The sequence below is a fragment of the Pecten maximus genome, chromosome 14 (genome assembly GCF_902652985.1).
Source record: "Pecten maximus chromosome 14, xPecMax1.1, whole genome shotgun sequence".
NCBI lineage: Eukaryota > Metazoa > Mollusca > Bivalvia > Pectinida > Pectinidae > Pecten > Pecten maximus.
The window spans coordinates 10,366,204-10,384,962 of record NC_047028.1 but is presented as its reverse complement, the minus strand read 5'-3'; the positions used below and the strand labels follow the sequence as shown (position 1 = coordinate 10,384,962).

At 35.2% G+C, this 18,759-nt stretch overlaps 2 protein-coding genes across 2 annotated transcripts; one reads left to right on the top strand and one right to left on the bottom strand.

Moving 5' to 3' along the window:
• The first annotated feature begins 1,483 nt into the window (after positions 1-1,483).
• LOC117342694 (monocarboxylate transporter 14-like) lies at positions 1,484-6,640 on the top strand. Its single transcript, XM_033904902.1, has 5 exons — positions 1,484-1,588; positions 2,000-2,143; positions 3,664-3,810; positions 4,466-5,743; positions 6,392-6,640. The coding sequence occupies exons 1-5, from the start codon at positions 1,513-1,515 to the stop codon at positions 6,547-6,549; spliced, it is 1,803 nt and encodes a 600-aa protein (XP_033760793.1). The 5' UTR covers positions 1,484-1,512; the 3' UTR covers positions 6,550-6,640.
• Positions 6,641-9,839: 3,199 nt separating this feature from the next.
• LOC117342693 (UDP-N-acetylglucosamine transferase subunit ALG13 homolog) lies at positions 9,840-17,240 on the bottom strand. The gene is made up of 4 exons (XM_033904901.1): positions 17,126-17,240; positions 14,488-14,650; positions 10,837-10,975; positions 9,840-10,029 (listed from the first exon to the last, which is right to left on the bottom strand). The coding sequence occupies exons 1-4, from the start codon at positions 17,237-17,239 to the stop codon at positions 9,933-9,935; spliced, it is 513 nt and encodes a 170-aa protein (XP_033760792.1). The 5' UTR covers position 17,240; the 3' UTR covers positions 9,840-9,932.
• Between the last annotated feature and the right edge of the window lie 1,519 nt (positions 17,241-18,759).

The window sequence follows — 18,759 nt, the reverse complement described above, 5'->3', positions numbered from 1 at the left end:
AAGAAAATAATTCATTTTTCATGGAACGAGAATACTGCAGTGCAGCCTCGTGAACAGCGAAATATGTAATAACTTGTACTGAAAACGACAAATTTCACTTTTGCCAACATCCCCGCATTATTTTATCCTCCATTAACGTCAGAGAATAACTAATTTTGTGTGAAAATGTTTCTGTGCACGTTTACTGAATAACATGTTTTCACCTGATGGTGTCGGCCATTACACTCTGCAATATCCTTTACGATATTAAGTAAAACTCAACTCATACTTCTAATCACTACCTTTTGCATATCCTTCCTCTTTGCCCCTCATTCAATGTATCACAATTTACAGCAAGGCAGTTTTTTGTACAGTAACAGATAAAGAGCAAGCACCCCCCCCCCCCCCCCACAATTTTTTTTTCTAATTTTATTGTGACGAGCAGAAACATGTGCTATGTGTTATTATATAGCCGATAACATAGATAGAATGCACCAATCAACACCTGTCTCTGTTACACATACATGTATATACAACACGTAAATCACGTGCTTTGTCTGCCAGACCCTAGATGTACAATCACCTTGACCCTTACATACACTGTATGACAGTAGTATTCTGCAGGTGAAGATAACACTTTATAGTACACACAGGTAAACTAGTGCTAGAGATTCCATGTGTTGTCCTTGATAGCTGCAATGCTCGGTAGGTCCGTAATACACCATAATACTCTAGTAATACCTGTTAATATTGGCAGGATAATCTATTAGTAAATATTTTATGTTTTATCTGTTCAATACGATGGGAAGTTTGACGATAAAATGATCATTATAAATGTATTTAAGTATTTGGTCCTTCCACATTTAGTATATTGTTCGAGTGTGTTGTGTCGGGGACATCCAATATTGTGAAAACACACGTAGACTCAAAAAAGTGTTCTTTTATCCTCAGCATAGTTTTTTTTATTGTAGCAGAAACAGCAATACAAGGTCACACAAACGCGTGGTTGTTGTATATAGTATTTCTTTCACTGTTGTTATTTATTTTTCCAATGTTACAATAACACTCTAAACACTCGTGCTTTTGTAACTTTTGAAAAATAAATGTAACTGACTCGAGTGAGAGAAATACCATATGCAACAACCACTTGTTGTCCAACCTCTCTTTATGTTGTAGTTTTTTTCACAGGGGCTTGGCACGATTTTCCAAATGATAGTCTATATATATATATATATATATGTATGTATATAGTATAGTACTATATACATATATATATGGACTATTATTTGGAAAATCGTGCCAAGCCCCTGTGGTTTTTTTAATATCATTTATGGTTTGTGAAATGACAAAAATACTATGTTTATTTTCCTTTACAATATATACTTTTACACAATTCCAAAAGATAATATATCTTACAATACTTGTGTATTATTAAATATTTGTAACAATGTTACATTATGAACTTGAATCAAAGTGACCCGTTGTTTCCTACATACTAACAGGTTACCAGTACGTATGATGAGTAGGTAACTTATGACGAGTCCCATGACAGACTCGACCAGCAGGACCCACCCGGTGGACAGCGGATGGGCTTGGGTGGTTCTTTTCGGTAAATCAATATATCTATCGTTTGAAATATAAAAATATATATAACCGATACATAGGTCACTAGATACACTCTTATAGTAGAATAAATGTGAACAGAGTATGCTATCAATATAGATATATTGTTTAACCCACCGCCATGCATATAGTAGCATATAGGACGAACCTTGATCTTAAATTCACAACATAACATTATCAATACAATAGTCATGTCGTTTAATCCAGTTATAAAAGATATATTTAGGTTTAATGTATACGAGTTTTTTTCAGCATTGTTTAAATCAGTTTCTGGGTTAATTGCTATCATGCATCTACTTTGAATTATGTTTTACCAAATATTCTTTACTTGATTCTTTGCGGGTTTAAATAGTAGATCGATAACTTCTGTCGATATTAGTAGTTATTTTATTTTAAGGATGTACCTGCAACTTTGCCTTGATTGTCGGGACGATCAAATCCTTTGGAATATTTTTTATCGAGTTTCTGGAGATGTTTGACGCAAGCGTGTCGATGACGTCAATGATAGCAGGATTGATGCAGGTGACATACAGTTTCTTCTGTAAGTATGACACTAGACATGTAGCGTATGTCCAGTCTAGCACATTTTGTGTGGAAGTTCAAAACAAAATACATAACGGCAATACTATCAAATCACAACTACTGCTGACACACTCCATCATTAATGTATAAATCATTCCCGCTGTGTCAAGACCCCAGGGAAAATACCCAGAAGAAGGTACAAATGTAACAGAAAATCTGGAAATATATATGTTCTGTGGCTATGAAAGTTATCGTTTATCATTGAAAATGGTTTGAGCAAAGAGACTATATGATGTTATCATCGTAGCAAACAGTGGCGTAGCAATAACGTATGTGGATATGCTTCAACATACACTCAAAGCGTCGTGCTAATGTTAATGCATATTCATTGAACAAAGCAACAATATTTTCAGAGTTAAGTAAATAAAAAATGTCTATGAAACTCAAAGTATATGCTTAAAGGAACATTCCTTCGTTTGATTAAAGTTAAGGTCGTCAAAATTAAACTTACTGGAAAGTAGTAAAAGTTATAATCTTTACATTAATACGACAGTTTCACTCCTGAAAATTTCTTTATTCGACCCGAAATATCACTAATTACCGCAAAGACATGCGGTATATAAGCATACGATATTGCTACGCCATTGCTAATGGAATATATAGAGATTACACAACGAGTGGTTGTTGTATGTGGTATTCTTTTCACTCGAGTTACGTAGTTATTTTTCAAAAGTTACAAAAATACGAGCTTTAAAAGTTACAAAAACACCAGCTTTTAGCTCAAGTTTTTGAAACTTTTGAAAAATAACTAACTCGAGTGAAAAAATACCACATACAACAACCACGGGTTTGTGTGGTCTGTTTCTACCAAAATAGAAAAGCTATTCTGAGGATGAATTGACATGTTTTGTGTGTTCTTTTTACAATATCAGGTATGATGTAAGGATATGACCTTATTTAAAATGCCGCTAATTAATATGCAAAACTGACAAATTGGGAAATTATAGAAATATTACAATTCATTACAAATCATAACAAAATGATAAGTAGGTTTATTCTTTTAAAGCAATAAATTGATAAAAAAACTTTTTATATTTTCAAGAATATAACAAAACAACTGCGAACTACTTGTGCGTTATCATTTCCAGAACATCGTGAAACGGCCTTCAAGTGTTAGCCAATCAAATTGCATTGAACCACGCGATAAAAAAATAGTCCCGGTCAAAGGTTACCATGTCGACCAATTAAAACGCATTTATAATTTATTCCGCGTGTGGTATAAACTGAATGTTATTCAACAGTTGTAATGATTATCTAATGCCTTGGGAGTTGAATAACACCCACCTATTGTGGTAGAAACGCAAATACAGCAATGAACACATGTGAAGAAGAAATATCTGAGTGAACACGCAGATCTAACTTTATACCAAAAATTGCAAAGCAATCCTGCTGATGCCTCTGTCGAAATGATCCTGATAATTTCTTACTTTATACCGATATGTCAAAGTGATCCTGCTGATATCTCTCAGTTTGTTACAGCTTTACCTATCATGACGATAGGCCTTCGCTACACGAGTCCTCGTCAATCCGCAATCTTTGGCGGATTATTCGCAACTTCGGCCTACGCACTTGGAAGTCTGGCCCAAAATGTCAACTTCCTCCTTTTCACTCACGGAATATTGTTTGGTTTGTATTGCAATGTGTTTATAAGGTATTATAACATTACTACATATTATCTTTGACGGTAAGATAGCACTGGTGACTGGAAGCATTTGATGTCGTAGAGACAGACATGCCAGGTGTCCTGAGTTATTGATCTAGCAGTAATGAGCGTGGTCATCCTATTCTCCACTAACCCTGATATATATATATAATATCTGGGAGTTTGGGAAGGACATGTATACTGGTCTTTCCACAATTTAACAAATGAAATGGAATTCATTTTACATTCATATTACGCATAATCTGGTGATTTGTTTGTTGAAGATCTGAATCACTGTCTTTGTATCGTTGGAAGCCGGATTCATTATTGTATGGCTATATCATGGCCGTTTCATTGATAATCATAATTTATACATTTGTGCTTTAACGCAATTGCCTTTGCTGTGCAGATAAATATTTAAAATGCGTTTACTTTGGTTTCTCGAATAATACGAAAACATAATTGACCACCCATATATTCACTTAGTGTTGAATTTATTCTTTATATATCATATATGAAACTGGTCTAACGTTTGTGCAATCCAACGTATATAAATTTAACATGGTGATCTTAATGATTATGAATGAATGCTGAATACAAATCGCTTGATGTAACTGAAAGAAACTTTTCTCTTTTTAGGGATTGCTTTTGGATGTATTCATGGACCGAGCGCCTATGTTATCGGGCAATACTTTGAGAAGAGACGTAGCTTAGCTAATGCCTGTGTGACAGCGGGTGGTAGTGTTGGCGGTCTCGTACTTCCACCGACATTCGAGATCCTGATTGAGACATATGGTCTTCGAGGTGCATTACTACTCACATCAGCAATCATCTCACACACACTGATTGGTGCCATGTTGTTGCGTCCAGCAACGTCTTACAGTCGACCAAAGAAACCAGACATTAGTGTTACAAATAAAAATACAGAAACAGTTGGTCTCATCGCTAGTGGTCAAGTCGAACATATCAAAAACGAGTCACCACAGTTGTCCAAGAAGGTCTATTTAAGAAACTTTCCGATCACTCAATCAAATTTAACAGAAAATGAAGCTGACTGTCAGCAAAAAACGTTAGAGCACTCACAAAGTCCTTTTGGGAAATGGCCTAATAGTGATGATAAAAGAGATTCCAATGAAGGTAATCATGACAAAGTTGCAGGATCGAATATCATCGCCGTGGAATCTCATGATTATGTTGAACGCATAGAACATTTCAAAGAACAGTCAGACGACACAGACGTCGTTTCTCTGGCTTCTGAATCAAACGGAACATTGAAAACAGCAAGAAAGGATGCGCGATATAGCTCATTTGCTAGTCATGCAGACCTGTTCACAGCCTCTTTAACAGATGTTTCTCAAATGCAGGCTTCTGCTGATTTCACGGGACACCGAGCGAATGATGGGACAGATGACGAGAATAGCGATAAACACTCGTGCTTGTCAGTAATCCACATCGATTTCTCACTACTGAAGAATCCAGTCATGGTAATGTTTCTGTTTGTCTATTGCTTGGGAAGCATAGGGTCGGCTTATGGACATATCTACATTGCGGTTCTAGCGCGCGATGTTGGCATTAGCACCAGCCAGATCACGTTACTGGTTTCTTTGTTGAGTGGATGTGACATCGTTGGGAGATTTATCTGCGGCATTGTTGTTGATAGAAGGTGGATGACCAGTTCAGGTGTCATCACTCTGTCCGTCCTCATAACTGGGATTATGATGCAATTAGCTTATCTTTTTCAAGGTTTCTGGTCGATGCTATTTTATTCAATCATCCATGGCTTATTTGCGGGAGGAATTTTCGCTCTAACGCCAACCATATTAATAGATTTACTTGGTTTTGAGAACTTTCGAAGCGCTTTGGGAATAGCAATATTTTCACAAGGATTCGCGCTTGCTGCATCTGCTCCTTTCATAGGTAAGGTTACTACATGCCCTAATACATGATATGAGGACATACTTCTCCGTCATTATAACGGAAGATTTGTATAATTCTTAAAATAGTCAAATGGGTAAATACACGTCCCCATCTCAATTTTTTTCCTGGTCTCTTTCTGATTTTCACGGAGATGTCCTAGAAGGACGAAACAACAGTTTTATTAATAACATTGTACTTAGATATTTAAAGGTCAATTTTCGGAAACCTCTTAATAAAGGACATTTATCATCTAGATGAACACATCTACGGGGTATCGATTATTTCTGATTTAGTAGCATTTTTCAAGTACGTAGTAGAGAAGTTTCATATGTTTCTAATTTAAAAGTATATGTTTCCAGGAATATAGTTGGGAGATGACTCTCACATGCTTCACAGGGTGACCCCGTGGTTGTTAGGGATGGGATTAATAGAATCTTTCATGAGCCTGTTCCGTGGACAGGGATATCTCAACCCGAGTGTAAGAGCACGAGGCTTGCCGAGTGCTGTCCAGCAAAACTTTTACACGTTGGTTGAGCTATCCCTGTCCATGGAACAACCCCTTGTAATGAAAGATTCTATTTTTCTCATTTAGCAGTACGATCATATGTACATGTACGAAGTATTTGGCAGCACATGATTATGTTTCAGGCTTCTTGCGGGACAGGACACATACGTACGTCTCATCGTTCCAATTCATGGGAGGCTGCATGATCATAGCCGGGCTGGTGTTATTACTAAAACCAATCATCATTCGACTGGTATGTGGACAGAGAAGCAATGATGAACAAAGTGTGCCTCGTACTTAACAGAAAACACCTTCTAGCGTGGCGATACTTGATTGTTAATTCAGTAAAATAGCTGTTTAATAGGCATGTCTTGTGTGATCTATAAATAAAGGCTTACATCATATATTTGGTCATAATTTTCGTTGGATTACTTGGTAGTATAATTTAAAACGGGGATTCAACTGTAAGACCGTCAATGACGGGGTGTGGTCTTTTATCTGGACAATTACCCACTCCCGAACTCCTGACAAATGCAATCATTTCATGATCGCCACCTTAGATTTGGTTGTGTTCGTTTTTGTTTTTATATCCTATCAACAGCTATGGTAATTTAAGGACGGCCTCCCCTTTATGCGATCCATATGACATATATCACTTTACCCTGGACAATGTACGGCAAGTATATAACCTATACCCTGGGCATTCTTAAGGAGGTGTTTAGCCCAAGATTCTTCTTGCCCTGACAGAGGAAACTTTGGTGTATAGTCCTATAGCATGAACAGGCAATCTACATGAGGTATATATAACCCTATACACTGAACAGACAATCTACAGGAGGTATATATAACCCTATAGTCTGGACAGACAATCTACATGAGGTATATACAACCCTATAGCCTGGACAGACAATCTACAGGAGGTATATATAACCCTATACCCTGGACAGACAATCTACAGGAGGTATATATAACCCTATACCCTGGACAGACAATCTACAGGAGGTATATATTACCCTATAGACTGGACAGACAATCATCAGGAGGTATATATAACCCTATAGTCTGGACAGACAATCTACAGGAGGTATATATAACCCTATACCCTGGACAGACAATCTACAGGAGGTATATATAACCCTATACCCTGGACAGACAATCTACAGGAGGTATATATTACCCTATAGACTGGACAGACAATCTACAGGAGGTATATATAACCCTATAGTCTGGACAGACAATCTACAGGAGGTATATATAACCCTATAGCCTGGACAGACAATCTACAGGAGGTATATATAACCCTATAGTCTGGACAAACAATCTACAGGAGGTATATATAACCCTATAGTCTGGACAGACAATCTACAGGAGGTATATATAACCCTATAGCCTGGACAGACAATCTACAGGAGGTATATATAGCCCTATAGACTGGACAGACAATCTACAGGAGGTATATATAACCCTATAGTCTGGACAGACAATCTACAGGAGGTTTATTTAACCCTATAGCCTGGACAGACAATCTACAGGAGGTATATAACCCTATACCCTGGACAGACAATCTACAGGAGGTATATACAACCCTATAGTCTGGACAGACAATCTACAGGAGGTATATATAACCCTATAGCCCGGACAGACAATCTACAGAAGGTATATATAACCCTATAGTCTGGACAGACAATCTACAGGAGGTATATAACCCTATAGCCTGGACAGACAATCTACAGGAGGTATATATAACCCTATAGTCTGGACAGACAATCTACAGGAGGTATATATAACCCTATACCCTGGACAGACAATCTACAGGAGGTATATATAACCCTATAGTCTGGACAGACAATCTACAGGAGGTATATATAACCCTATAGTCTGGACAGACAATCTACAGGAGGTATATATAACCCTATAGCCTGGACAGACAATCTACAGGAGGTATATATAACCCTATAGTCTGGACAGACAATCTACAGGAGGTATATATAACCCTATAGTCTGGACAGACAATCTACAGGAGGTATATATAACCCTATAGTCTGGACAGACAATCTACAGGAGGTATATATAACCCTATACCCTGGACAGACAATCTACAGGAGGTATATATAACCCTATAGTCTGGACAGACAATGTACAGGAGGTATATATTACCCTATAGTCTGGACAGACAATCTACAGGAGGTATATATAACCCTATACCCTGGACAGACAATCTACAGGAGGTATATATTACCCTATACCCTGGACAGACAATCTACAGGAGGTATATATAACCCTATAGACTGGACAGACAATCTACAGGAGGTATATATAACCCTATAGACTGGACAGACAATCTACAGGAGGTATATATAACCCTATAGCCTGGACAGACAATCTACAGGAGGTATATATAACCCTATAGCCTGGACAGACAATCTACAGGAGGTATATAACCCTCTAGTCTGGACAGACAATGTACAGGAGGTATATACAACCCTATACCCTGGACAGACAATCTACAGGAGGTATATATAACCCTATAGTCTGGACAGACAATCTACAGGAGGTATATATAACCCTATAGTCTGGACAGACAATCTACAGGAGGTATACATAACCCTATAGTCTGGACAGACAATCTACAGGAGGTATATATAACCCTATAGTCTGGACAGACAATCTACAGGAGGTATATATCATTATATAGCCTGGACAAACAATCTACAGGAGGTATATATAACCCTATAGTCTGGACAGACAATCTACAGGAGGTATATATACATTGTAACTCTATAATTAATTTTTCTTTGTTTACATGGTAAATACTCAAATGTGATTGGTCGAAAAATACTTTTCATTCTTCTATGAAAGAAATTCCGAGAATGGCGCAAAAAATGTGACGTCACAATACGACAATTGACGTTTGAGAAAAAGAATCCCATTTAAAACCAGTAAAATTGTACATAAAAGATGTTTTAAATTAGAAAATCATTTTCAAAAATAAATCATAAGGTTTATGTCAATTGTTTTTTTTAGTTTCATCGGGGTATGAAACAAATTTTGTTTGCAAACTTCTGTAAGAATCCGCTATGCGGATTCATACAGTTTGCAAACAAAATTTGTTTCATACCCCGATGAAACTAAAAAAAATGACATCAATGCTTAAATAGTCTGGACAGACAATCTACAGGAGATATTTATAACCCTATACCCTGGGCATTAGTAGTAAACTCATTCAGTGATCAAACCTTCAGTTTTGAAATGAAAAAATCATTTTCATTTTTGAATATGAGCTGTGTTATTAATTTAAATATATTAAACTTTATTGATTTTACAACAATTACAAAACACGTTACATTTGTATAAAAACATATATTACCTATTGGTCTTGTTGTCACGGATGGAAGTGAGTGGGTTGACTTTGGTGAAAGGCGGCGGTGTAACCACTGTGCCACCTGGGTCTCCACTCTTTCTTAACTCGTGTATTATTTGTTTGCTGACCATGGTATGGTTTAAAAATTAAAAACTGATCCGTCACATGTGCACATTTTGTTACCAATAAGATTCAGTAACTTGACATATCAGCACCAATAAAATAACAGATACATTTCAATCTGTCTTATACCAATTCACTGATACAGAGATCTATAATAATGAAGGACATTTAAGATCTTCCTTTGTCAGGAAAATCCCATTTTATTGTCCAGAAAAACACCAAACTTTTGAAGGATCACCTTTGTTAAATGACTTTAGACTGTCTATATCAATTTCTTGCAAAGTCTGTAAAAGGGACCTGAAAGAAAAGAAAACATGTCCCTAAGTAAAAAATTCTTGTCATATTAATAAGTGGGAAAATGTATCTAAATAATAAATCTCTTATACTAATAAATGGGGAAATATCTCTAGATATCAAATCTCTAATCATACTAATGAATGATAAAACGTCTCTAAATAACCAATCTCTTATCATACTAATGAATGATAAAACGTCTCTAAATAACCAATCTCTTATCATACTAATGAATGATAAAACGTCTCTAAATAACCAATCTCTTATCATACTAATGAATGATAAAACGTCTCTAAATAACCAATCTCTTATCATACTAATGAATGATAAAACGTCTCTAAATAACCAATCTCTTATCATACTAATGAATGATAAAACGTCTCTAAATAACCAATCTCTTATCATACTAATATATGGGGAAATGAGTCTAAATAGCCAATCTCTTATCATACTAATGAATGATAGAAAGCCTGAGTACCCGGAGAAAAAACCACTGGCCTACGGTCAGTACCTGGCAACTTAATGAATGGGAAAATATCTCTAAACAACCAATTTCTTATCATACTAATAAATGGGGACATGCTTCTAAATGACCACTATATTAATAACCTTACCTACTACACTTGTACCTGGTAGTTTAAAACTATTTCAACAAAAATTCCTCGTGCCATTTTAATTTGTTTGAACATATTTGAAAAGTGAGAAATACCAAATTGTTGATAATTATGGTTAACAGAATCTCCTATGGTCAGGTCATGATTCAGGAATTAACAGCTTTGCACAATAGTAATTAGTTGAGCAATGACTTACCCACAATCACAATAGTATATATGGCCATCTTGGTGCAGTTGTTTGGCAAGTTCTAGTTGGTGGTTACCCATCAAGTCTTCATTGATTACCACCAGCAATGGTTTCCCAGCTTCCAAGGTCTCCAAACAACTACCAGCTCCTAGAACAAGTGACCAATGTATTTTTTTACTAGTGACCTCAAGGGAAATATAGGGATGACTTTGACAAAACATAATCTTTGTACTCAGACCTTAATTGTATATGTAACAATAAATATGCCCATTAAATGTGGCAAGCCGAAGCAAATTGACCAATCTAAATAGCCGAGAGGACGAGTTAACATGCAAATGAGTCTCCTTTGTAAGGCTCCCCAATCCCATAATGCAGTATGAAAGCTGGTGTTTTGATGTAAACACTAAACAAAATGGACAAACAAAAATGTACTTGAAAGAAAACGGTAACAGAGTTTGCAACAAAAAGAGACAAAGCAAGAGTTGTCAGAAGACAATAGAGCTTGCTGAGTGAAAAAATTAGGAATTACTTTCTTAAAAGTAGGTCAAATGTCACTGTCTAGGTCAGCAGGTCCTTGCAATTGTCACAAGGAACACCCAATGTATCTATTAAGCTCTCATTAGCATTCAAAGCAAAGTAATGGTCATTTTGGACATAAACTGTCCATGAAAGAAGGAATGGACATCTGGAGGCCAAATATATAAATTTATGTGTGAAATCTTATATTTTCCCCGATATTTGGCAATGACCACCTTTATGCTAGTGTAAATGACACCTGGTTAATAGATTACTTTTACTTAATGGAATACCCTTCCTTATCACTTAGGTATCCATGTTTTATACCTGTCCATTTAGCACTTTTCATGCACTTTCACATTTTTTTCAAACATTTTTTTCAAACACTTTCAGGCACATTTTACTATAAATCAGACTAAGGACAAGTGTTTAAGTCATTTAGTCAGGGATAATGCTTCTCAAGATTTCCAGGAGTAACAGTGATGCTTGTAAATATAAGGTTGAGTATTTGTGTCTATATTTTTGGCATGAAGGGTAATTAGTCAGGTATAATTTATCAATATTATGTTCTACATGTATTGTTCTACATGTATGATAAGAGATTCTAGAGGGGTCGTGGCGCCCACCATTGAAATGACATTTTCTATGTTAGATGTTCTATGGGTTCTATGTATGATTGATCTTTTCTCAACTTTTTCCTTTTTTCCATTTTCCCTTAATCAGCTGTTAATGACAGGAACCTACGTTTGAAATATTAGGGAGATCAAAGAAGAAATGTCTGTGAACAAGAAATAGTGATAACAAACTTCAACTGTCAAAACAAAAGACGGCTGCCTGTTTGCTGGGTTTTTTCCTGTGCATGACCAGATTCAAAATGTAATGGGCACAACCTGTGAGAAAGGTGGTACAATCAATATGAAGTATGAGAAATAAATATCCGTCTAATAATTATAGAGAATAGCAATAACAAACTTTGTTACTAAAGACCAGGTGAATGGATCCCCCGGTCATACAAAATGTGAGAACGTGGGCTGACCCATAATTTATACAAAATTGGTTCCCAGGGATGCTTCAGATGAACTTCTATCATTCAGAAGAATAGCAATTTTAAAAGAACTTGCTGTATTTCCCAACCTCTCAGGCCACTGGGGCCAGGCCCACTGTTTATACAAAATTGTTTCCCCTTCACCCAAGGATTCTGCATCCCAAAATTGATCAAAATTTGTCGAGTTATTCATGATAAGTAGCGATTCACAGATGGACAACAGATGACATACAACAGACTATGGATGCTGCAACATGGCACAAGCTAGCCAGCCTTTTAAAACCATGTAAGCTAAAAACAAACTTCAATTGCCAAAATTCAAAATCATGGCAACCATTTTGTTTTCTGATCAGTCTCAATTCATATGCATGACTGCAGACCAAATGGAACAGACAAATGAAATCTGAGAGAGACGCAGTAAGAATTTTCTTACAAATAGCTTTACAAGATGCAACAGCTAAAATTCAAAATGGCCAATGTGGTTTTGCTTTCCAATAATATTATTACAAAGGTGTAGTGTCACAAGAATTAGCTTTGAAATTAGCTTTTCCGGACAACTGTTAACCTGTTGGTCAGGTGGTACTGTGGATGCCGTTGTTAACATTTTAGGTTTCCCTGATTTCATCAATTTCTGATCGTAACCAAACAGCATTGCCATGTGGCATGGAACAGCAGAACAATGTCCAATAATCCTGCATGAAAATTCATATCTCTCTGGCTTTACCAATCACATTTTGTTTGCAATTAATTTCCCAACTTATACCTCTATGAATGGTGACATCACATAAAGCAAGTAACCAATCACTGTGTGTGAAGTATGTTAGTAAGCCAATCAAATTAGACAACTATAGACACAGTAACCAATCATATATTATCAACAAGAATTACAGGTAATCATATGTCTCGCAGCTGTCTCCACTTCTGCACATTCAGATTATCTCAACATGTGCTATTTATTGCATTTATTTTTGTAATTACCTGGATTTAAAAAAAAAAAAAGAAGATTTTATTGCTACAGTGTATTTCTTCAAATAAAAAAGTGAGAAGTTACGGTAAGCGCAACCACTAACAAATCATAAAACTTTAACTTGTACAATTAATCAACAAAGTCCATTTAATGGTAAACTGCAGGTGAAATTCAAAATCTGAAACGCGTGTATTGTGTAGGGATGCCCATGCATAAATGAAATTATAATCCAGGTTTGGTTATGTTTTGTGGGAAATATAACTCAACCCAAGCTAATTAGCAAACTTTAACATGGCCCAATTAATTAACAATGTCCAACAGTAAATTGTGCTCAAATTCTGAATCTGAAATGTACATTCGGATGGCTATATATTATAACTGACTATGGCTATATATTATAACTGACTATGGCTATATATTATAACTGACTATGGCTATATATTATAACTGACTATGGCTATATATTATAACTGACTATGGCTATATATTATAACTGACTAAGTCCTATTAACAGTAATTTTTTGTTAAAATTCTGAATCTCAGATGTGTGTTGGGATGGTTATATATGATACATGTATATTCCAGGTGCCATTATGATAGCTTATATAATTATGTACGAAGAGGGAAACTTAGAGTTAAACAAAAAGTAGACTACACCACCACTGCAGGTACAAAAGTAACACCTATGTCTCACTGCTACTCTGTCGCACACAAGACAAATACTTATCATACACAACTAGGGACCAACGGGAACCTACCTAACATGGAAATTATGGAGAAAGATCTTTCAAGTAATTTTCAAGAAATAGCAATATTGTTTATCATAAGTTTGGTTATGGATGGAAAGTAAGGGACAAAAGGACCATGAACGACCAAAGGCGATTTGAATAGCTGGCCAGCTATCTGATGATGGTGGGCTAGCTAAAAGTCATTGTTTAATATATATCCCTGTTTTAAACTGTGGCAATTAATTTTCATGAGTTTGCTTATCAAATTAAACATGTGAAAGTTATTTTGTTTATTTAAAAGTATCCAAAATTAACAGGAGTTCAACTATAACCATAACTCCACTTGCAATGATTTTCTGATATTAAAATGAGTTGCAAAATTCTTTATATCAGTATAGTGTTACCAGCATGACTGATGACCAAGTCAGCAGAAGAGATGTCATCCTGTATGCTCGGTTTGTATCTGTAGTGTTCCACTGTAACTTTTCCCACTTGTCCACATAACGGTTCACTGCTTCCTCTTCCTGTCTGTAATGTTACACTCGTAAATCCTTTCTTCTCTAATACCTACAAATACAAAATAATAACTTATATTACAGCTGATCCCAGAGAGATCTTCAGGTGCCCACCATTGAATTGTACATGATGCAAGACAGGTCTTTTCATTACATTTCCCTCTTTTGTGATTCTGGTACTTTTCAAGAAATGAAGATTTATAACAAACTTAAAATATGAAAATCAAAGAAAACAACCTGTCAACCATTATATTTTCTAGTCAGACTCAACATTAAATTGGCACAACAAGAGCCAAAGGGAACCTACATGTGAATTTGAGAAATATCTTTGTAGTGCTTCTCATGAAAGTGTGTTAACAAACTTCAACAGTCAAAATCAAAACGGACATACCTGTCATTTTATTTTCATTATCACAATCAAGTCAATTTAGGCCATTATGGCCATTAGCATTAGTATAAAGTATGGTTGGTGGGTGGGGTGGGGGAAACATAATTTTGAATAAAATAATAAAGTTGTACAAAATTTAAACTTCAAATTTATTTCATGAAAACATTAATTTGATGATGACTTTTCTGGCAAGGTCATCAGGAAATCATACAAAATATAGTTATCATTACATTATTCATTTAAAAAGAAAATAAAAGTCATTAAATCATTTTAAGCAATATCATTTTCAATCCAATAACCCAGTTGATACACTTTGGCAAATCTGTGCTGTATTTTGTTGTACCTAGCTGTTAATTTTTATCATTACAAAGATGGTTAAAAAACGTGATTTTCTGTTATTTTCTTGATTTCCAAGCAGACCTAAGACTAAAGGTCAATACAAGTATAGGTAGACTTTTCCCCTGTTATAATGTAATTAACATTCCAAAAACCATGAAATAAATTCTGTTGCAATTACCATTATGTCCCATTTTGGAGGGAAACCTTCATATCAAGTTTTAGAAATACCCTTTCAGTACTTCACAAAAAATAGCAATAACAAGGATGTTATGGACAGACGGACTAACAGACCACAGACAAAAAATGATTTGAATAGTCAAATATCTGATAATGGTGGTCTAAAAAAGTCTGTATTGTTACCTACTTGCATAAATCCTTTCTTCCAAAAACATTTGCAAATACAATCTAATACCTTATTTTTATAAATTAAAAAAAAATGTCTGTTCTGTTAGCCGTGTAAATTCTCTAATAGTACTTACAAATTTAATGTCATACTTCTACACAGTTGCTTGGTAGTGATGTTTTAGGAAATGGCTTACAATATTTCTAACTGAGGCTATGGTGAATAATAATGTAGGGTTTTGCATTAATGCACTGTCAGTTAATGGTATTCAAATACCACAAATAACTCTGTTAGACCAGATATAGCTGGTGCCAAACTGATTACAATTTGTGGCAATGAAAACATGTGGTTGGTCCCCTGAAGTATATCCTACTTTGTATATTTAGTCACATATTTCATATAGATATATATCACAAGCTTACGAGTGACAATGAATTAAGTCCGTGGACATGGTCATGGTCATTTGAATGTTGAATCTAAATTAAGCACTCAAACCTATTGTTATACCTGCTGGTAAAATTAAATGTCTTCCGTAACTTGAAAAGAAAATCCAAGAAGTTAACATACCTGACCCCATATACTTCAGCTTGCTAAAAGTCTCTGGCTATGTCTTTCTTTATTTCTTTCTTTATTTATTTGTTCTTACGACAACAGACAGGCGCCAGTCATAAGTTTATTGCTGTGTAACCCTATACATACATATGTACATGTACATTTATTCTATAGTTGTTACCTCTAGGAGAGAACTTGGATTGGCTATGCCTGTTGTTTGATCCTTTTACTTTCTTGAAATAAAATTTGTTGAAATTGAAACCCTAGCTCTAACATTGTTCGAGTACTGATCCCCTATTATTCATGACAAGTGTAAAAACCTTTTTTTGGAAAGATGTTTTCTAGGCATGGAGGGCAATAACAGACAAAGAATTTTCTATAGGAAAGAACAAAAATATACTGAAGATGCTTATTTGGTATAATACATATTTCCAAGTAGGAAACAAGAGTGTTTTCTATAAAAAAAAAAATGGTTTGAAAATGTAGTTATAATTAAAAAAAATAACTTTCTCACATATCAAGGTATTGTTAACACTATCAGAAACTATATGTCCAATGATGATACTTTAAATACGTTGATTAGTTATCCCAGAGACCTATATACTATAGTATATAGGTCTCTGGTTATCCATATATGTACATATATACATCTACTCTTAAATTTAGAAATATCCATGAAGCATAAGAGAGGAACTCAGGATTTTTATAAGTTGTTGTGCCAAATTAAAAATAGAGCACACTGGGGTATTATCGACCATTTAAGGGTAAATTCACTGCATCCGAGAGTTGCACTGTCACATATATACTGTTGTTAGTACCAAATCCACGGGGAAAACTAAATGGAAGTCATTACTGTATAGATAATGATTATGCAATAACATGACCCAAAACAATATTTAAATCACCTTAAATGTGTCTTCTGTTGTAAACACACTAATTAATCTGTCGAACTCTGTTGTTCCCACTGTAACAAACACACGTTTTTGCTGTCGCATGCCTGTACTGCTGTCATTCGCCATAACCGGAAGTAATAACACCAGCCCGGCATAACCATTTAGTGTCTGGCACAGTCTGGAAGAGATCGACTGTCATAGGCTACTCGGACACATAGGCCAAACTTAATTACATGTATATATATATTATTATTCTAGAAAGGTGTATTGTAGGTCTCTTGATTTATTTATTTGATAAAAAAAAATGAAGAAAAAAATATATGCCTAATCAGGGACGTATAATAATACGTATATATATGTCCCTGGCCTAATGTAGTTGCCTCCATTTTATTGCTTATTGGAATTTGCATTCAAACCAGGAAATTGTTTAGACATTATTGATTGTAATGCGTATATAATATCAGAACAAATCCATTCTCTATTGGAAATTTTAAGTTTATGGCTTTCATTTAAGTTATTTACCCATGGGTTTTGTAGCGACTCTGTGTTATCAGCGACTTGACGTTGTTTAACAAGTTGTACGTTTATCTTCGCTAATATTACACGTATCGGAATCTTCTAACTGAAATCTTAATTTCTTTTTGGAACACGTGGTTTCCTCTTTTTTTACAGGACTTAAGGTTTCCTTTTAAAGAGATTGATTTGTAGGAGTTTTTATTTGTAGATTTTGGCGTTTTAGGTGGCGTACTATCTACCATTATTGTATCATTATATTGTCCTATTCCTGCCATTCCAGTTTGAATGTTATAAAAAATATCTATACTGTAGCAACTGTAAACTTAATGTTAAAATATCGACCGGTAATTCCTTACCTTTCACGTGAGTTTTCAAGACAGCGTTGAAACTTTCTGACGCATTATTTGTAATACCTGACAGCGGATTATACAACCATTGAACTGTTGAATGTTCCCTTTGCAGCATGTAATTTGATGACTTACTTGTGCGAAGTTTGATTGTGTCGTCAAAGTCTTCCTCGTTTGACTGAAGAATTCTAGTTAAATCTTGTAAATAAATAGCTATCTCAGAACTATCTGCGTGATTCTTTAATTTGTAACCAGTATTTAAAGTCTCTTTTAATATGATTCCAGCAGTACAGATTAGTACAATTTGGTAACACATTTTTAATTGCATTAGAAACACCCTTTTCTCTATCTGTTCAACTTCGCTAGCCAAGAGTGTTCAATACGATACTCTCCTATAGGAGAGTATCGTATTGAACACTCTTGGCTAGCGAAGTTGCTATCTGTTATAATTGAAATATTCTTTTTCAGAAGTTTTGGCACTTTTTCACAAAGATAATCAAACAATCGCTCGTGACATTTTTGAAATTTCCTTTCATGTACCAAAAATGCTAATGGAATGTTAGGTTTGTTTTCAAAAAGGATATGTTGGAAAAGGTGTCAAATGAAAATCACCTCGATTAAAAGTTGTGTCATACCCTAAGCACATTGTTACCGAGCTATCGTCTAAATCTAACAATTGGTTAAAAACCTCAAAAATTTCTGGTAAACCAAGAATAGTTACTCAGTCAGGATACACTTTAATCTCGTGGACAAAACCATCCAAGTGATGAGCAAGTAAAGGCC

Bases quoted from the DNA above. Each gene is read 5' to 3' on its own strand.
- LOC117342694 (XM_033904902.1), top strand. From the start codon at position 1,513: ATGACGAGTCCCATGACAGACTCGACCAGCAGGACCCACCCGGTGGAC. The intron at 1,589-1,999 runs GTAAATCAATAT...TTTTATTTTAAG, and splicing joins GGCTTGGGTGGTTCTTTTCG to GATGTACCTGCAACTTTGCC. The intron at 5,744-6,391 runs GTAAGGTTACTA...ATTATGTTTCAG, and splicing joins TGCATCTGCTCCTTTCATAG to GCTTCTTGCGGGACAGGACA.
- LOC117342693 (XM_033904901.1), bottom strand. From the start codon at position 17,239: ATGGCGAATGACAGCAGTACAGGCATGCGACAGCAAAAACGTGTGTTT. The intron at 14,651-17,125 runs GTGATTTAAATA...TTGTATTTGTAG, and splicing joins CAACAGAAGACACATTTAAG to GTATTAGAGAAGAAAGGATT. The intron at 10,030-10,836 runs GTAAGTCATTGC...CTTTTCTTTCAG, and splicing joins ATATACTATTGTGATTGTGG to GTCCCTTTTACAGACTTTGC.